The sequence below is a fragment of the Poecile atricapillus genome, chromosome Z, assembly GCF_030490865.1.
Source record: "Poecile atricapillus isolate bPoeAtr1 chromosome Z, bPoeAtr1.hap1, whole genome shotgun sequence".
In the NCBI taxonomy this organism is placed as follows: Eukaryota; Metazoa; Chordata; class Aves; order Passeriformes; family Paridae; genus Poecile; species Poecile atricapillus.
This window is the reverse complement of record NC_081289.1, coordinates 122171236-122192966: the sequence shown is the minus strand read 5'-3', so window position 1 is coordinate 122192966 and position 21731 is coordinate 122171236. Positions and strand designations below refer to the sequence as shown.

At 39.9% G+C, this 21731-nt stretch overlaps 1 protein-coding gene across 9 annotated transcripts in view; it reads right to left on the bottom strand.

Moving 5' to 3' along the window:
• PDE8B (phosphodiesterase 8B) overlaps positions 1 to 21731 on the bottom strand; it is a 72658-nt gene that overhangs the window by 38423 nt on the left and 12504 nt on the right. For 8 of the 9 annotated variants that reach the window (XM_058865229.1, XM_058865235.1, XM_058865230.1 and 5 more), the window contains one exon: positions 2336 to 2392. The exons of the other annotated variant lie outside the window; for it this stretch is intronic. In XM_058865229.1, coding sequence (XP_058721212.1) covers positions 2336 to 2392 — 57 coding nt within the window. The remainder of the gene's footprint in view (positions 1 to 2335; positions 2393 to 21731) is intronic. 9 annotated transcript variants of the gene reach the window in all.

The window sequence follows — 21731 nt, the reverse complement described above, 5'->3', positions numbered from 1 at the left end:
CAGAAATTTTCTTTAAAGAGTTTGAAATACAAGAAACACCAGCTGAGGATAAACAGTCTGCCAAAAGAAAAAAAGAAAATTACAGCAACTTAAGTTACTTAATTGTTTTTAAATCATCATATCCCAGTGAGAGACTTTCAAGGTGGAAAAGACATAGTATCTCTGAATAAAGTTACAGAGAGGCTCCTGTTATATTGGTATGAGAGAAGAGCAAAATGCTGTGCATCACCGTGCCTCATTTGCAGCTCATCAGGGAAGATCAGTGTGAATGCTGTGAAAGAGATGATGGCAAATAAATGCCCTAAAAGGTGAGAAAATGCAGCATTTTAATAGAAACATACTCAAACATCTATGGGAAAACGTTTCTGCAGGAGGATCTGACGCCTTTTTTATGTGAACTTTTTAAATTGTTTATAAAAACCACTGATCTCCTGTGTCCCCTTTTTCCTGTACTTTCAGCACAGTCATTTCTGAAATCAAACCATTCCTATTTACAAGCCTTTGTACAAGGCTGAGGCAACTGTGCAAGCTGTATATGGGATGTTTGGAGGGCTGGAGTTGGCTGGTTTGCTTTGGACTCTTCCCTTTGCCTCTTAAGGCCAGGAGCTCCTGGGTCACAATTCTGCACAAACTAAACCAGATTTTTACTCTGACATATATGGTCATGAAGTCCAGTGGAGAATCTATTAAATGGTTTATGGCAGGTCACAGGCACAAGTGAGGTCACTTCTCAGGCAAAAAATATGTGCCACTTCGAGGCTGGCACAGGTGTCCCATAACAGCATAAAACACACCGGAATAAAATGAACTTTGCTAAGAAAAGCCCCAGTGGCAATTGTTTTAACAAACAACTGAACTTCTCAGACAACAGTAAACATGATTAATCATCCACAAATAGACATTTAAAATGTGATATTCAGTAGCTGTTTGCACTGCACAGAGAAACACATAATTGTATTGTCAAGATGGAATAAAAGATTAGCACACATTTTTTAAATGTGTGGATGTGTGCATTACTTGCCAAATTATCTGAGGTAATGTGGCTTGTTCCACAAACAAACAACTTGGGTTTACATAAAGAGTTTTACTTAACTGTAAATTAATTAATGTATGGCAACTTCTTAAAGGAAAATTCTTTAGTTAATGATTTTACTTAATAGTTTCTGCTTAAAACAGATTATTTTCTTACACAGATTCTCAGTTGTGAAATGTAAGGACAAAATAACACCCTGAATATCCCAAAATAACATCTGAAAAGATACCAAGAAGAATATCAGTTTTTATAAACAGCAAAAATCCAGCTTTCCCTTGGGCAAATCCAATTTCTATGAAGCAATATCCTGACAAACGCACTGAGAGTTGTTAAATATCTGGTTGCTAATCTTTCTGAAGATGAACATATCTAAAATAATTTTTCTGTGAAAAGTTCCACATTTCTATGTTGAAATTCCCTGCAAAACCGAAGACTGTTCTACTGCTGCAGCTACTGCTCCATGGTCTTATTACAACATTAACAGGTAATTTCATCATACTGAGTCATCATTAAGACCGAATGTAAAGACATACAAATGTAAAGCTTCATGCTGCTTATCTTCCACACATAGGTTTTTCACAGAAAGGGTGACTGGTGACCAAATGTCTCTGTATTTTACAGAATTAACTGACCCATAAATTAATTCAGATTAATTATGTATCACTAAAACAATGTTAAAGACTAAAATTATTCAATATCCAATAATCTGAGAATTCCAACATCCACTATAAGCCGAAAAATAATAGCACTTGGCATCTGATACTGTCACAGGAACAAAATATACAGAAAAAGAAACAAGTATGGGTCAGAGCTGTTGCTCCTTAGCTGAAGTTGAACCTGTCTTGTTGGAGGTCATGTGATTTCTTGGATTGGTGGTCTGTAAAACACAGTTCTCTCTCCTGTTATAGTTCTCTGTCCTGTTCTGCAACACCCAGGAAGAACTGAACTAAATTTCATAAAGCTCTCAGCTTTGGTGTATCAAAACTGAACTGAAGTTTTTAATATCCATAGAGGAAGCTCTTTCCTTTTTTTGGTTTTCTGGTTGATGCACATACACACACTCCTACTGGCAGGACAGATACAAGGAAAGAGGGGATATTAATGGAAATCTAAAGGTCTTATTTGCCAGGTTAATTTGCTTGTAGATCTCAAGCAATCAGATACACAAAACATACATTACCCATCTCACAGTCCTTGTACAAGTGAAATTAAAGTATTATACTTAACTATAGAGGTTGAGCCCTAATTTCTTCAGCTATTAATACTGAATTGGCTCTCTCAGAAACTGAAAGAGCATCTTACCTGAATTGGGTATTGTGTCAGTCTCATGGGCCCAACTTGTACTTCTGCAGTTGAAGCCTACAATTAAGAGAAATACAGGTTTTATTTTTTTTTTTTTTCCAGTCTGGCTCTTAAGAAGATAGAGTTTTGCATGCAAGAATTAAAGATCAAACAGAACTATGAAAGATGTTAAAAGGCACATTGACATATAACTAGCAGCCTTAATTTAGTTGCTTTGAAGTGCCTCTTACATGATCATCTTTACCAATTTCCTATTTTTGTTTTACTTGCCTGTAAGTTAAATATGTAAATATGTAAGTTAAGTATGGTAGGGTTTTAAATAAGGAAGCAAGAAACACACACTTCCTTTTCCTTCTTTCCCCAACAGAGTACCCAGGTTACATAGGACTTGTTTTTGCTGGAGACTACAGAAAGCTATTTATCTCTGGCCAAAAGTTATTCATTTGAATGGGAACTTTAATTAAAGTGACATATTCTAAATAATAATATTTTAATGGGATTGAGAAGGAAATAAGTGACTTTTCAGAAAACGGAACTGGTTTGGGTTGCAGATTTAAAGTTGTTTTTCAGAACCACAGCCTTCAGTTTTCAGGTAAAAATATTACTACCATGTTAGCCATGACATTTTCAGAAGACATGAGAGCACCTCATAATTTAAGCCTGCTGCAAGAAAGCCAGTACATGTGGGCTGTGGCTGCTTTGTTTGTTATACTACTTAGGAGCTGGACAACGGTAATACTTTTTGTGTCTTGATACATTTCAGTACACTTCTCCTGTACACTGCTGATTTGTTTCACTTCAGATCATTAGCTACAGAAGGTTGTTAAGCAACAGAACAATACATATGTTCTCACACAGGCGCACATACTTCACAAGAAGAGTCTTAAAACCCTTAAAATGTTCATGCATATGGAGAATTAGGTGCAAGTTACCAATCTCCAAAAGGGCAGGTTCTTTGCTTTCCTGGTTACCACTTACCCCAGGAGCCCCAGGTGTAGGTGAGTTAAAGCAATCACCTTGCAAGACACGTAATCTGACCAAAACCCTAATTTCTAGGCACATTCCCAGGGCCATTCCCTAGCACATAAGAATGCTGGACCCTTATTTCTGTGACATTTTTTCTCTGTGGTACTCATTAGTTTGAGCCTTTTTTACGAGCCATACTTAATCCTGAAAAAAATGTATTTTTCAAAGGAATGTGTATAAACATTTAAAACAGGTGAAGTTCCCAGTATTCTACTCCTTTCTTTAGAGAATACAATACTGTGTTAAGCATTAACAGCCTTGCCTGCATGTGAGACAGTGGCATTATGTATAGCTACAATTGACACGTTGGACTTTCATGCACCACTGCGCATCGATTCTTCTCAGCCCAACAACGTACGTCAGAAGGTGGTAACGGGCAGGACTCCAAAAGATTAAACTACAAAGCCTGCCACTGTTTTCCAAAGCAAAAACTGCCCCCAATATAAGTGTAGTTAACCTCTCCTTTTCTCACAGAAAAGCTTCACTTCCCACTTCAGCTCCTGCTGTAGCAGAATGTAGCTTAGTGCCAGTAAGTGTATCTGAACAGAAATGGAAGGTTAGCACCCATCATCAGCCATGAGTTACCAGTAAGTTAAAGAAACAGTTCTCTGAAAGCTCACAACTCCTCTTCCCTCCATCCAAAAGAGCAAAACAGCACATTCACACTCCAATGGTACTCAATAGGAAACCCTTAAATAAATCTTCTATCATCATATACTTTGATTAAAAAAAAAAAAAAGTTCTGAAGTCATCTCATTAGACAAATCTGTAAGACTACACAGTAGACTTCAGTCAGTCTCAGAGCAAAAGTGTGTTTTTTGACAATACATAGCTCAAACGTAGTCTCAGAATGTATGGATCAAGAGCATGAGATTCTTCAATAAAAGAAGAATACAGACACATCCATGTATGCTTGGACATAAAATTGATATTTTATTATCCACTTATTAATGCCAGGAAAATATCAGGGAACTCACATTGTAAATGAATGCCTTTCACTTTCTACCACTTCAGAAGACATTCGGCATTAGTCACTTTGTATTTTCAAAAATGGAATAACTATGTCCAAGACATAGATCAATGCAGGCAAGCCTATCAAGTCCTTTACAGAGATTACTTTATAGATTAGCCACTTTTCTTATCCTGTTTATTTTAAAACAACGACAACAAAATAATCCACTCACTGACACTCTGACTCAGAGTTTTTCTCCTGGCTGTTTCTGTGTCAGCCTCATGAATAGAAAACACTTCAATACAAGGACAAAAAATTCAGGGTCTTTCTCTTTCTTCCTCCCTTCCAGATCCAGAGCACTCCTGCCTTTGCTAACAGCAGGAAAGCTCGGTGAAAATTAGAAAATCTGAGACCCCCTGATGTCCCTGTCCTGCTCAGTGCAGACATGATGGGGTCAGAACTACGGAGTGATGCAGAATAGGTGCTGTTATACCTTTTTGCTATGTAGGCTTTAAATTCCTAAAATGTTCAATTGCATTGCTTATACAATGCACAGAAACAGATGGGGACTGCCAAATTAAGGCTGGCAATGAACCTGATTATGGGACGGATAAATAAACCTTCTCATTAGATACAGCAAAAACTATGTCTGACATCCTCCTTTCTGGTCTTTAAGTTCTGAGTCTTGTTTTCAGACCCTTGGATTTATATGCCAAGCTGCTGTGGGTATAAGTGACTTTTCTCTGTCAAAACTCAGCTAAAGGAGGCAGCAAAAATAAGGACATGTATGCCTGGCCTTCACAAATGTCCTATGAATCTCTCATTCACCTGAAGGAACTCCCTGAAGAATCTACATCTACTACATCTACTACATCTTCCGAACTCCCAGAAGAATCTGACCATGTGGACATTGTGTATTAGTGATACCGTGACCATATCTCTGTTCATTTCCTCACTTAAGTGAATATCACATTGCTGATTATTTCCAATTTAAATAAAGCTCTCATTATTTGACTGACTGCCAGGAAGGACTGCTAATAGATCTGCAACCTAAATCAATTAGTGTAGTAGCTCATAATAGACTTTTCTGGTAAAACATGCAGAGACAAGACTGATTCCAAAGAGCCCAGTGAGAAAATTCCCATTTTCAGTGAGCAAAGGACCAGACACTGAAAGCAAAGAAATAATCACCTAGAATTAATAAAAGCCTAAGAAAGTGGAAAACTGTTTGTTTTAACATTTTTAGCTGCCCAACATTATTTTCAGTATCACTGTAATCTCCTAAGCAATCTCCACAGGAATCAGCTATGAAACAAGTAATTAGACAAAGTCAATAGCACTTTCTTAGCTCTTATGCTTTTGTGTAAATCAGTGATCATCAATTACCTTACTATCATAGCAGTGCCATTAAGCAAATAGCACTTATTACTTCACTGAATTTTCACCTTTCTGAATCACCAGTACAAAAGTCTTTACCCCATTACGGCTGCAGACTTACAGCCCTTGCAGTTTATGAATCATCAATAATTACCAACACGCCACTGTAATTAGTGTTGACTAATCAGTACAGCAAAATCTTCTTGCATAATTCTGTGCTGCTTCAGAGCAACAATAGCAGCTAGAGCCAAGCAAGCAGTGAAGCAAAGGTGTTGGTGAATTCAGTCTCCTGAAAAGGCTCAGGGTGGATGTGCCAGTTGAGAAGCAACACACAGATGCCAACGTCCCTTTGGACACCCTACTGCCCTGAAGGCTTCCTCTCTTCCCTTTCCCTTTTACTAGTGTATCCATTTGTTCAGCTTTGTAGTGTTTTCAGACCTCTGTCCCTTTGGTTTTGCAAGTAGGTAAAAGGAATCTCTTTTTAACCCAGCTTTCACCTCAGCCTTGTGTTCCCCTGGCCACATCTCTGAATCTTTGCATGGGCTCTTTTTCACTTCCCTCCAGCTCAGTTTCCTCTATCCGCAGCTGGTGAAGATTGACACTTCAGCCTGTTCCTTGGCTATTACCATTTCCATGTTTGATTGTACCACTATTTTCAACCTCAAGTCCCTTTGCTCTTTGTTTTTGTGGGTTTTTTTGCCTGGCCAAACTGCAGCCCACAGCCGTGTATAACTTCAATCCTGGCCTTAGTCTTGCATGAATTCCCTTATGAGACTCAGGGCCAACATCTGTTGTCAAACATCCTTGGCCTGGAGCTGGTGTTCTGCACTTCTGCCTGCTACAGCACACCAGACAAGGGTGCCCAGCTCCCCTTCCACTGTCCAGCAAAGCTACACCCTGTTCTTCCCCTTTTTCTCTTTGTTTTGTCTTCCTTAGTAGAACTATATCACAACCTTTCTCCTCTTTTCGTTTTTAATCACTTCTGGTCTGTTCAACTGCAATCCACAAGCATTTTTGTTTGGTTTAACACTCAGCCACTCTTTCTCTGTTTGGAGTTTCCCTGTCTTTCTTTGTCAGCTTTGACTCTTACAGAGAGCATCACTTGACCTGTTTAGCAATTTCTGTTTATAAAGAAGGGGCAGATGTGCAGGAGGAGACTGAAGTGCTCTTTTCACCTCTGAGTCAAAAAGCCCCGAAATGATAATTTGGCAAAGGCTGGGAGACAAAGTAGGATGAATCACTCCTACATTAAGTACTCATACTGCTGGAGACTTGGTCCTGAGCTAGATAGTTTTTGGTCTGACTTTCCCACCATTTTTAGACACCATCTTTCCCTACCTCGCTCATTTGACTGACAGCCTCTTTATCCTCTCCACCAGCACAGCAACTCTCTTTCAGGAAGGACTGCTCTCTGGCACCTTGTTGTCAAATTCTGTTAGGTTTTGTAGTTGCTGGTTTTTTTGGTTTTTTGGTTTGTTTTTTTTTTTTTTTCCTGTCAAATCCTCCTTGCTGTGGCTTCCAGTTGATTTTTACAACTGCTTCCCGGGTGGCTCCTGCCCTTCATTTTCCTCGCCCCCACTAGAGGGCTGCCAACTCACTCTGCTCCACAAGTTTCTCCCCCCTTGCCAGCCGACTGCCACCTTTCCACCGAGTCCAGAGGAGCATTAGGTAGTTGGATAGCTCAGCTGAAGTTAATGCAAGGTCATGCTATTTTATTTTCTGAAAACAATGATCAAACAAACATACTACTTAGAAGGAATAAAGTTTTATCACTGCTGTTGCAGCCACTGCAGTCTCTGCAAACACTCCTAACAGAAGCCTGACCCATGGGATACATAGGTAAAAAATATACACATGCATTTGGAATTGGTGACCTGTTAACAACATGTGTGACAACACACACTGAGGCATGCAGAATGAAAATACTACATCCACAGGCAACACACAGGACCCCAAATCCACAAGACATGTAGGTTTGGCAGGCTCTATGTGTAGCTCAAGGGCAGCATTCACAAACCTGCATCTGGTTCTTTTCTGGTTGCTTTTTCAAAAGCAAGCAGAATTGGGCTAAGGCCATTTCAACATCCCCAGTTAAATCTATGTCACTGCACACAAGAGAATTAGTAATTTACAAGGGAGCAGAACAAAGTCAAGAGGAAGAACAGCCCTTCCTTCCATGACTTCTTTCACCTCTGGGTGATGAAATCCAGCACCTGTTTTGTACTCTCACCCATGACCTTTTCAGTCCTTTTCTGCAGTGGCCTTTGTCTGAAAATCATTAAGCCCTAACTTTCTTTCCCACCTCCTTCTTCCCCACCAACTTTGCCTTCACTTGGTGGGAGAGCACTCATTTGGCAATGAAGCATTTGAAACCAAGCATGGCTAGGCATAGAATATCACATATCAGATCCACCAGCCCACTGCAGTCCCTACATTTCTCCTGTGCATTCAATACCAGCCAGACTGGGTTCCTCAGGGGACCTGCCAAAGAGATGCCTCTGGCTCGAAACTCCACATGTTCTTCAGTGAGAGCCATGTGCCAAGACTTTGTATCTAGGCATGATAAGAGATAATATCATAGGCATGGTAAGAGATCTGGTTACCACAGAATCACCAGGTTGGAAGAGACCTTCAAAATCATCGAGTCCAACCCAGCCCTAACACCTCAACTACACCATGGCACCAAGTGCCACATCCAGTAGTTCTTTTAAACACATCCAGGGATTGTGACTCCACCACCTCACCAGGAAAACCATTGCAATATTTTATCACCCTTTCTATAAAAACCTTTTTGCTAATATCAAATCAGTATTTCCCTTGGTGCAGCTTAAGACTGTGTCCTCTTGTTCTGTCAGTTGCTGCCTGGTGAAAGGGACACCCCCACCTGACTACAAACACCTTTCAGGAAGTTGTAGGGAGTGATAATAGATAGACCCCTCCTCTGAGTCTCCTTTTCTCCAGGCTAAACAACCCCAGCTCCCTCAGCCATTCCTCACAGGGTTTGTGTTCCCAGCCCCTCACCAGCTCGTTGCCTCCTCTGAACACGCTCAAGCATCTCAATGTCCTTCCTGAACTGAGAGCCCAGAACTGGACACAGAACTCCAGGTGTGACCTCACCAGTGCCAAGTACAGGAGGAGAATGACCCCCCTGCTCCTGCTGGCCACACTATTCCAGGGGCCATTTGGCCTCTTGGCCACCTGGGCACACTGCTGGCTCATGTTCAGCCACTGTCACCAGTACTCCTAGGCCCTTTCTGCCTGGGCACTGTCCAGCCACACTGTCCCCAGCTTATAACATTGAAGGGGGTTTTTGTGCCCAAAATGCAGGACTTGGCACTTGGACTTATTAAACTTCATCCCACTGGACTCTGCCCATCCTTCCAACCATTCCAGGTCTCTGTGCAGAGCCCTCCTACCTTCCAACAGATTGACACACACTCCCAGCTTAGTGTCATCTGCAAATTTACTAATGAGAGACTCAATACTCTCATCCATGTCACAAATAAAAATATTGAACAGGACTGGCCCCAGCACAGACCCCCGAGGGACACCACTGGTGCCTGGCCCCCAGCTGGGTGCAGCTATAAAATGCAGTATAAACTGTTCCATTACCATACCAGGTACTGAGGTCAGGCTGACTGGCCTGTAATTACCAGGATCCTCCTTCCTACTCTTTTTGTGAATGAGCATCACATTGGCCAGCTTCCAGTCATCTGGAACCTCTCTGGTGAGCCAGGACTGTTGGTAAATGATGGAGAGCAGCTTCACAAGCTCATCTGCCACTCCTCCTCACCCTGAGATGGACCCCATCTGTTCCCATAGATTTATGAACATCCAAGCAGCTCAGCAGGTCTCTGACTGCCTCCTCTTGGATAATGGGGGGACCATTCTGCTCCCTGCCACCATCTACCAGCCCAGGAGGACAGTTGTCCTGAGGACAAGCCATCTTCCCACTAAAGATTGAGGTAAAGAAGGCGTTAAGAACCTCCACCTTCTCCTTATCTGCAGTTACTAAATTCCCTCCTGCATCCAGCAGAGAACAAAGGCTGGTCTTATGCTTCCTTTTACCATTGATATATTTGTAAAAACATTTTTTACTATCCTTTACAAAAGTTGCTAAATTAAATTCGAGCTTTGGCCTCTGTTATTTTTTTCCTACATGCCCTAGCAACCCCCTTAAATACTTTCTGAGAGACTTGACCCTCCTTCCAAAGCTGATACATCCTCTTTTCATTCCTAAATTCCTCCAAAATTTCCTTGCTCATCCAGGCTGGACATTTGCCTTATTGACTCGTCTTTCAGCACACAGGGATAGTCTGTTCCTGTGCCCTCAAGATCTCTGTTTTGAAGAACGCCCCCTTTCCTGGACTCCTTTAAGGGCTGCTTCCCAAGGAGCTCTCTGAGTAAGTCTCCTAAATAGGCCAAATTTTTCCCTCTGGAAGTCCAATGTAAAAGTCTTATTGATGCCCCTCTCATTTCACCAAATATTGAGAACTCTATAATTTCATGATCACTGTGCCCCATGCTGCCTCCAACCACCACATCTCCCACCAGCCCATCTCTATTTGCAAACAACAGGTCTAACATAGTCCCTCCTCTGGTGGGTAGTCCCTCCCCAGCTCTGGAGATAACAGAAGTCCTCATAAAAACTTCAAAGGAAGAATAATATACCTAAAATTGAACTGAATTTCTATGAATTACACAGTTGATAACATATTAAGTGTCTAAGTTGGTTGGCATTTTTTGTGTTTCGTTCTCAGAGTCCGCTTCTAGAACTCTTTTTGTGTAAAACTGAAAAGTTCTGTCTCAGAATCAGCTTCCAGAACAGATGTCAAGATTTCTTTCCTCCTTTATTCTCATTCGTCTCTATATGGTTTCCTCGCTTGTGTTTCAAATAAGAAATTAGAAAAATAAGAAGTCAAAACCACAGGTCTGCTTCTTCTCTATTTCTCACTCCTTTTTTCCTGCCTGGAAAATAAGTCATCAGTTTTTAAGCAAATACAGTCAGTAGTGATCATATTATCTTGCTGTTTCAATTTAAAATCAGTGGTAAGGGAAGAAAAACAAACCAGGGAGATGCAGGTAAACCTCTGAAGGACATGAGAAAGAGAGAGGAAAACAAAAGGCAGTTAGCACCAACAGGTCACAAGTAGTGGATTATCCTTAGGAAAACAAAAATTGGGAAAGAAATATCAGTGTCAAGTTGACAGAGATTTTAGATGACTTCTTGAACAAGCAAGCTGACTCTTGTAAAATAATCCTATGAGGTCTAATATAATAAATGTGTATCTGATATAAAATGATAACTGAAGAAAGAATATTATTTTAGGACTTTTTACATTCTCTTCACAGTTTGGTAGCAGCTTCCTTGTGAATACATTATCATAATAGGGCAATAGAAAAAACAAGCAGAAAAGACACTAGTTCAGCCATTATTGTGCTATATTTGGCATACAAACTACTGTTGTTAAACAGCCCAATTCTGCTCACAGCAGCAGCTACTTTGAGACCTTTCAAGGCTACAAAAGACTCAGAAGCCCTCAATCCATAGAGGGTAGTCCACAACCCATTTATTCCTATAATTTGCAGATTAGGGCTTTTAACAGCATCTGGAAGCAGTCCTGCAGTTTGTACACACAATTTCTCACCATGCAGATTTTTCTTATGTGGATTCAAGGATCATGATCTACTGTTAGGAACACTAGAAAAATTCTGGTTCTTGATGTCAGCATAGAATTTGGTGTTTGAGATACAGTTGGTTGAACGCATTTGAGTAGGATGCTCCTTAATAAAACCCAAAAAGCATCTAGGGAGATTTCTAAACACATTCACATTTTTAAAAAATCTGTGAGGAACAATCAGGAAATCTGTCAAACTAACCAATCTCGGTCCAACATCCTGTCTTCAGAAGTGGCCAAAGGCAGGTGGAAAACCAGAAAATGCAAAACCAGGGCAAGCACAAAGTGATACAGTAATTTACCCCCCTCCTAACCTTGACATTTATAGCTCATCTTAGCCTGTGCTTTCCTGCTCACAAAGCAGCAGAGCATGTAAACTAAGATCATCTTTTTCTTCATGGACCATGTAGAGTGTCTCAAAACTCATAGCACTGGGAAACTTCCTCCCCTTCCCCCAGATACTCAGAACACGAATAAGAAGAAAAGTTTTGCTATTGGCTTGAGATGTTCACTGAAACACGAAAGAATAAAGTATTGCAAAACTTTTGTCTTGAAGGGACCGCTGAAGGCCAGGAAGTCCCTCCAAGCGGTGCTATTGCAATGTGTGATCAGGTCAGCCACGGCTTTGTCTACCCCTTAGCAGCATGTCTGCTGCCCAGCAATCACATTCCAGCCTGTACTGACAAGAGGGGAATTAAAACCCATTTACTGGACAAGTGCTTTGATTTCCAAACTACCGTGTTCTTAGATTTTTGGAAGGAAAACCAAGTACTGAATGCATCATGTTTATTTTGAATACTTTTGATTTTATCAACAGAAGTTTCTCTGAAAGTGTATTTATTTTGTTAGCACATAAATTTCACTTCACTAAATATGCATGGCAGGTTAGTTATGTTAATGCCCTCACAGTGCGAAGAGGTGAAGGGAAAACAAACTTTTCCAAACATCTTTCACTTTCACTTTTTCCAAAGTGAACAGAGTATGTCCAGACTTATGTATCTTGGCGTGATGAGACTTCTTTCTGTAAATCCATCTGTCATTACTGTCCATTCTCAACTTCGCAGAAGCATGAGTCACACACATTACTGGGGAATCCGATCAGATCTCTTCACCTTAGGGAAAAACACACCAACTGAGACAGAGCTGCTTAAAAAATACATACTATGGTGTCTGGGAGAGAGCAAAATCCAAGACTATACATACAGAAAGAAATAAGAATTAATCGTATTTTCATCTTTGTATGTTGAGGTAGTCAAAAAAGCAGCCAGTGTGAGGATAGGAACAAAGATCCAAACAAAACAACTTTATACTACCATGTAACTTCATGGTAAACCAACACTTTCAATGTTGTATATATTTGCTTTCCTTGGGATAAATTAAGGAAAACTGGAAAAAAATTAAAGAGAAAGCAACAAGAATAATAATGAAATTTCAATATACCTTTGGATAATTAAAAAGACCAGGCTGCTTTGTCTAGGAAGAGAGCTTCCTAAGGAACTGAATAGGTATCTATGAAATCAGGAGTAGTGTAGAGCAGAATGAAACATGATTCACCAAGAGTATTCCCAATACAAGAAATTTGATGCTTGCACTTAGAGCAGGCCACTGGAAGGGGCATTGTCAAAAGAGCAGCTGAACAAAACTGACTGAGGGTAGGCCCCTGTGCTGCTGCAGAACATCCCAGGAGGAACATAACCACAACTCACATGCCCTTCAGTCATAAGTTAAAAGAGGCCCAGGGAATGATCCCTCTCCATCTTTTCTCTCTGTTGTCTAAGGCTCCTTACACTTGCCCAAGACAAGAGCCAGACAGATCTACAGCTTAATACAGTAGATCAACTCTTGGACATGGCTATTAAAATTGATACAAAAACCCCAAGAGCTGAGTTTCAATACTGGTTTCATTCAGGTAATGTGATCATAGAAATATGAACAGAAACAGCTAGAACATAATTTTGCAGGAAGAGGTTAGCTTAATAGTCATGATAGTCTTCCATCACCTCTTGGCCTAGGTAAATACTCATAACTTGTGAAGCATACTGCTAGTCTGCAATCAAACAATAATTTTAAATGCAAAATTTACTTTGTCTTCCAAGCACTGATTAAGAAAAAGCACCTGGAAGTTACCTGCATACACCTGAGTTACCTACTTCAATTAATTTAACATTACTCTTCCAGTAGTAGATAATCTGAAAAATGTAGCTGTCTTCTTTTCCACTGTCTGGCATAAACTATATGGCGTGTTACTAAAAGTAAACGAAGTCACTAAGATCATGCCCCTCAACAGTCTGTGAGCAGTCAGAAGCAGCACCTGAACTTCTGGTGTGCAAGTGCACATGTAGTTAATTATGGACTCTACTAGAAAGGTTAAAATGGAAAAAAGAATTTGACTCAAGGCATGTGCTGTGGTGTCGTGGTTTCACCCTGACCAAATGCCAGGCACCCACGGAAACCTCTCATTCACCCTCCCTGCTACAGTTGGACAGGGGAAAGAAAATTTCATGAAGGATTAATGAGTTAATGACTGGGAGAAAACACTTTGAGGGTGAAATAGTCTAAAACTAAAGATACTGAGTTTATTGCTAACAGAATCAGAGGAGGATAATGAGAAGTAAAGTAAGTCTTTAAAGAACATCTTTTCCCCCCCAATCCTTCCCTCCTTCCCACCACCAGTGCAGGGAGACAGGGCGTGGGGGTTTTGGTCAGTTTATCATTGAGGTTTTCTTCCACTGCTCAGGGAGAGGAGTCCTTCCCCTCTGAGACCACGGGGTCCCTCTCATGGGACACAGTTCTCTGCCTTCCAATCTCATGAGCAGCAGTCCTCCCAAAACTGCTGCAGTGTGGGTCACCCTTCCATGGGGTGCAGCCCTCCAAGGACAGGCTGCTCCAGCCTGGAAGCAGGGCCCCCTCTCTCCATCGAGTCTTCCACAGGACCACAGCCTCCTCCAGGCATCCACCCTCTCTGGCACGGGCATCTTCCCCAGGGGCTACAGGTGGGTCTCTGCATCCCCTGTGGATCCCCATGGGCTGCAGGGGCACAGCCGCTTCACCATGGTCTCACCACAGCCTGCAGAGGAATCTTGGCTCCAGCACCTGGAGCACCTCCTCTCCTCCTTCTCCACTGACCTTGGTGTCTCCATGTTGTTCTCCTCACATGTTCTCACCTCCTCCTCTTCTCTGGCTGGAATTAAAACTTTGACACTACTTTTGCTTTGATTTAATCTTAAATCTGTTATCACAGAGGCATTACCAACATCTCTAATTGTCTCAGCTTTGGCCAGCAGCACATCCATCCCCAGAGTCATCAGGGATTGGTTCTGCCAGAGATGGTGGAAGCTTCTAGCAGCTTCTCACAGAAGCCACAGCTGTGCCCCCCCGTACCAAAAACCAGGCTGTGCAAAACCAGCACGTGTGGTTTTGTTTTACCATTTCTCCAAGACTATTCACTGTACATGCTGCTAGATTTCAACATCAACCCTAGGCTGCTCCTTCAGAGATGCATGATGGATGTCACCATTACAGTCTTGGCTTTGTATTACCTCCTCTTACTTCTCTTGGGTGGGAAATGCTGGAAGGAATTTTTTCCTGGTTCAAAGTGGTCTGTTCCTATCTTTTTTTGCCAGCTCCTGAAAGCCACCTACATACTATTTCAGACTAAAACCTCTATAAAACACCATATTCCTCTTCTGGAATAAAAAAGAAAAAAAGCCAAAAAAACCCTGACAAAACCCAGAACAAGCATGTTCTGATGAGAGTGAGTCATTTATTCAAGTTTTCTGAATTGTCTTGCAGTTAGAAAAAAACCTCAGCATTGAACTTTGATCTACATTTTGCAAAAATACCAAAATAATCTCCAGTAAAGAACAGGGCATTGTACATAAAGGACAGATATATGTCCTTTGAAAACATAATGTTCTCTCCTCCCTGCTCCTTCATACTGTCAGACAGCATTTGTTTTGCAGCACTTCTATCTTGACTGTTGAGTTTGGGAGATGGAAGCTGAAAACAACTAGTTTGGCTTTTGATTAAAACTTTACCATCCACAAGATGCGTCTTAGAACTGTGCCTAGGAACTCTATTAAAAAAATCTCCAAACCTCCACAAAAATACAAAACCCAACAACACTCCAAATTGCAAATTCACAGCACAAACACCAATAAAACAAAAACTATATCTTCTCAAGTTTATAGGATAACAGACACCTGTTACCATGCTTTTCCCATTACAGTTAACAATGACTTTAAAATCCAAAACCAGTATTCAAATATATATAAAAATTAACTGTTTTACCATTGATCCTTTCGTTAGAAACCCACAAATAGAATTATTCCCATAACAGACCCTACCATCTCAAGTATCACGAATGATGCTTTCTCCTGTAACAAAGCCTTCAGCTTTGTACTGTCTGTTATTGTGAAGCTACAAATTATCAACATGAAAGTATGTGCCATGTCTCACACTAAAAATTGTGCAGACAACGAAAATCAAAGCCAAATTCTCATCAAAATAAACAGCTCCAAGGCTCTCATGCTGTCTGAATAATTCATGATCACATTTAATTCAGTTCCAGTTTCTATTTTAGTTTTGACAAAGGCACTGCAGCTAATCCAGACAGCAGCAGTCATGTCTCAAATACTCCAAGACTGATATCCAGATATCACACTCTGTGATATGCACATTGCCTTGCCCACTCGTGAGTCATCAAACTAAGCCACACAGAAGTTACCCAAACCCAGCATTTCCACCCTCTGTGTTTTATCATTCAAGAGTAAAGTGTTTACAAAGGTTGTCTCACTTATTTTACAATTCCCAAAGACAAAGATCACCTCTCACTTTTATTACAGGGCACATGGGCTGACTGATCCTATAAGCCCTACCAAAACAAAGATGAAGAGTGAGGAAGAGTAGAAGGTGTATTTATACAAGGTAGGTATAAGTGACATATATGAAGTGGTAGAGAAAGGGGAAGCTCTAACTCATATCAACAGAGAAGCAAGTATTGGATGTACCTTAAGAATTCATACCTTGAAGGAGCAAGAAATACTCTGATGAAACTTAGTTACCCACTCCTACAAACTTGAATGAAGCCATGAAAATTTGACTGCCATTATTCTATTCATATAAATGTAGATAGGATCCGCATCTGATTTTAGGGTTGAACTTTTGCGATCCAAAAGAGCTCTGCTAAAGCATGGAAAGAAGGCATAACAATAGACCTTCACCTGGTCTGCTGAACAAGTGCAAATTATTACTTATGCAATAAGCAATAATAATTTTGGTATTACTCATCACTACTTACACAGTGTGTGTGTGTGAAATTAAAAGCTTTCTGGAAAAAGTTTTCTTTGGACATTTTGTTCCAGTCCTACCAAGGAGAAGCACCATTAAATTAAGTGCCAGGTTTCAGACCCAGCATTACAAGACTCATGCAAATGTTCTACAGAGACCTCTTACTGCTACTCCAGTTTTTATGTACTGACATCTATTTGAACACAATATAGTAATTTCTGCCCACCATTAGGATTGTCCATCATGAGGATATAATTATGCAACTTACCACCAACACATTACTGAGAAGATAAAAAAATTATACTGTTATACTCTGTGGACACAGTGAAGCACAGCCCTCTTGCAAATGTCTTGGCGATCAATTTTCTTCCATGGCTTCTGCACATGCATAGAATGAACTTCCACCCTTAAGAATTAAAAGCAGAAGTTCTGTCTGCTGCGTGCAATATTAACTGCCAAACTTTCTCTCCCCAAAGAAGAGTTGCAATTGCCTAGTTTCAATGTACCTTATATTGCAGAAGCTGAACTCAGCTCAGCAATTATTTAATTCTATTTTATGAGCAAGATTTCTGGGGACAAAAAGGTCTTCTTGTACAGTTAAAGGCAGCATAACCCAAATGTTCAGGACTTCACTGAATTAAGCCCTTATTAAGAAACAGGAACTATATACATATCATGAACTGTGGAAGAATATTAATCTCCTTTCCAAGAGGAGACATCACATGGACATTAAAAGCCTGGCACTTTCCAGCCACCCTAATTAAGAACCCCAGAAGCCTGACACTTTCCAACCACCCTTATTAAGAAATCCAGTTTTTGAATGCCTTAAAATATTTTAGATTCAATTCACAAACATTTTCACCAATACAGATTTTATAAGACATGATGTCTTCGCTTCAGTGGATTAGACCCTGTATCATGTACAACTCCAATGAATAGATGCTTAGGCGTAAATTATTCACACTGTTACACTACAGCCCATGAGAACACAACAGAAAAATCTATTGCTGAGTTTTCTGTTATATATCTCTCTCATACATCTCTTTATTTTACAGCTGTCTTTGGGGGCACTCTCAGGAAAATATGTTGTATTTCCTGTTAATATTGTACTTATTACTAGTGCATGTCACTAGTAATAAGTAAAAGTACAAACTTTTGTAGGTTTTTTACTGGGTCCCATTCAGTGTTCAAAGAAGTTAAGAAATATTTGATTGTCATAAACTGGGGGAAATGAGTTGCCAAGAGAGCAGGTGAAGTGGCATTCAGGCCACTCATGCTACTCTACGTCACTCTGTGACAGAGTTCTATGGAAGAACAAAAACATTGAGTTATATTGAACAAATGATGCAATACAGTATCATTTTATAAAACATGTGGTCACTCTAAAATGAGTGCAGATAAAATCATATTTAATATTTATAAAATATAGAAAAATGTAAAAACGTATATAATCATAAATATGATTTTCAGGAGAAAGATCATTTAATAAATTTGTTTATTTATCTGTTCAAGACTACTGAAAAGGGCTTGTAGGAATGTCACAGGCAAAGTTATTAAAAAACTGGAGGAGAAACAAAAACTGCAACATAGGTAGGGTAGAAGAGAACCTTGACTGCAGGAGTCATAGAAATGAGATGACATTCAAACAATAAAAAGAGCTATGTTGCTATCTGTTAGAAGCTTCGTAGCTGAATACATCAGAAAAAGCAGAGATGACAGCTAAGGACTCCCATCAGTAAATCAGAGAAGACCAGAAATAAACTTTCTCAAGGCTTTGATGAAACCGAAGGAGATACAGGAGGTGGCTTCTGACAATTGCAAGGGTCAGCTCTCTGATCCAAGAGTTCAGAAATTACATTTCACTTCACATAACAAGTTACTGTTAAAGATCAAATGCTTTCCCAAGAGCAAATAAGAGACATTGGGCTGGAAGACCTCTTCCTCTGTAGCAAAATGTCTGTAATTGTTACAGTCAAGGAACATAAAAAGTTCATTTCTGGGCACACATAGAACACTGTGACTTGCTCTCTAGTCCCACCTGTAGAAGAAACCCTGTGATGAAGTGGTAATGCAGATTGCTGGATCCTCACACTGACTAACACAAGAGCACCCCATACCCTTTCAATCGTGGCACTGGAAATATATCATTACTACTAATTACATCACTACAGAATTTAGACCTCAAATTTTCAGATCCATATAAAATTACTAAAACAATGAATTTTCACATATGCAGTCCTTGGAGAAATACCACTTTTCCCTTTTAGACCTCAACGGCATGGAGCTAACCAACTGCTCCAAATTTTGCTGCCAGACACGGGTCATAACCACCCCAAGGCTGTTTTAGACTTCTTCTGGGTGTAATGACCCTGTGAAAATGTTAAGTCAAACGGGTGCTCTGGTTTTTCCAGTCAAGCTGGATGGTTCTACTTGTGCCCTTAAATATTTTGCTAAGTCAGGCTTCAATGAAGATCAGGATTGCAAAGACATAACAGCTGCAGAGGGTCATATCAAGCCACCAAACTAACATCACATCTCTGAGAATGGTCAACACAGGATAATTTGTACCAGACCAGCATAAGCATGTGTGACTGCATCCCACATCTATTCCCTACTAAAAGCCTTAGACTTTTCCAAAATACACAGGAGCAATTTTTTTACTTATTAATCCTCCCAAAAAATGTTCTTTTACTTATTTTTGTACTGTTGCTGAGAACTCATGCTATGTGCACCATGGAACACTACCTCCTTTTTTATATATAGCTGAGAAGCACAGCACAGTCTGACACATTCTGTAATTTGCAGTCATTATGTTTTTCATAGTGGCCACCATGTAACAGATACAGATTATTCAGAAAACTCTCATTAAAAATAAAGCAAAGACATTTTTAAGTCCTCTAGGTAGATAAAGTCATATTTTCAAAGCTGGTGTGAATCAACATACCCCGAATCCACAACAGATACGAGACAACAGCTCTGATAGTCTTAAAGGCAATTTTACAGTCAGCATGGTGTACTTACCATACAGAGAGATCTGTTCTGAAATGGGAATTTGCCTTGTGTACTCTAAAAAACAAGTGGCCTTGACACAACACTGCAGTAGGTATGAATCTGCAGTAGGTCAGAGACAACAGCTCTGACAGACTTAAAAGCAATTTTACAGTGAGTGTGGCGTATTTATCATGCCAAGAGATCTGCTCTGAGATGGGGATTTGCCTTGTGTACTCTAGGAGACAAGTGGAGGTCTCAGCAAAAGAGCCCCCACTAAGGTTAGCAGAAAGATGAGAAAGAAGGTGAGAAGTAATTTTGCCAGTGATGAGAACTATGGAGAGTTTATAGAAGCATGCACTGATGACCCATTTCAGCATCAATTTTTTAAAAAAATGTGTACTGAATACAAACAAAGTGCTGAAAAATGCATTTTCCCCAAAGAAGTCTGAAGTGCTGGCTTATACTTAATATTTCATGTTATAGAAGTTTCTTGTGTTTCAATTCCTGTTGCAGCTTCCAGCAGAGACACACATATTTGTAGATACAGTTTGTCCCATAAAAAGTTTCAATTAAATGAATTTGTATTAACTGGCTTTTTTATATTTAACTTCATTAAAACAGCCCTCAAAAATATACCTTGCCATTAAAAAAAAAAGTCATTATCTAATCTTGTATTTTAATTTCAATCATGATGTATGCAGAGGTATTTTTAAATTATTTACCACATTCAAAATATGATTGCCTCAAAACACTTACCATGAGAAAGCTAAGAAATATATATTTGGAAGTTTACAAAGGCAATCTAAAAGCAAGCCTAGGCACAGTTCCTATTTTTCTTGGGAGTGGGATCTTCATCTGTGCATTGGAAACTACCCTTCCAGCCAAGGGAGTCTGCTCCCACTTGGTCAACTGAGACAATCTTTGCAGTGGTGCAGGAATCCTCATCTCAAAGCAGAAACTGTCTCCACAGCCAGTGTTCTCTGGGGAGGCAGTAGGCACAGCATGAAAGACATTTCATCATCTCAAAGCTTGGGACACTGAAATTTCAAACTCTTCCTACATCAGATCATAAAAGAGTTGTTTACCCTACTTCTGCATGTAATAAAATGCAATAATTTTGTAGTTATTGCTCATGTTACCACATTAGGGTAATGAAGAAGCCTTACCTATGTTCACAGCAAATAAAAACTATGCCTGCATTTCTCATGCATGCCAGTTACTTTGAGTTTTCTTAGTTGCATGAGACACTTGCCAAGAAGTGCAGTATTTACACAGGTATAGTCACAGGTTTGCACAGTCTTTACACAGGTTCAAGTAACTAGATTATACTATGAACACAGTAATTTCACTGGTACCCATCGCAAATTTTCCTATTATCCTTGGAACACTCGTGAAGAGCCCGTGACTGTACAAATAGGATAAATACACTCTAATTCAAAAGGATTTATAAGCATGATTTACTTCTACTTTAAATACTGATTCTGAGGAAATGAACAGCTGCAAGAGTGCCCATCTTATTTAAGATGGCTTGGTTTAATGATTGTCTATGTTGCTTCTTACAGGTAGACTTGCAGGTGCTTCTGGTTGAGATTATTTCTTCTCACTGTAATGTATACAACATGAAGCAGCACAGGCATCTTCATGTATTTATAAGTACAGCAGAACACACAGGACTCACTGTCGTACACTTTACTCTTCCATCACTGCTAGCAGTATCAGGAAAGTATTTCATCCATGTGCTGTCTCATAAGGCTAGGTTCTCCATGAAAATAAACATAATGACAACACTACCAGCCCATCCACCTTGCTTAGTATTTTTTTTTGGCTGATTTTAGATCAGAAGCACATCAAATAAGAAATTTATTTATTTAAAGATTGATTGCTAAATTCTTCACCTTAGAGCTCTACTGCATCTTTTTCTTCAAAAGGGAATGAACTTCCACTTCCGTATGTGCTCACTGAACACATCTGCAAGCATTAAACATGCAGTGGAGATGAATCTGTAGCTACATAGGAGATGTAATGGCTGATGGTGAGATGAGTAAATAATCACTCATTTTATTTTTCACCTGGAATATTGATC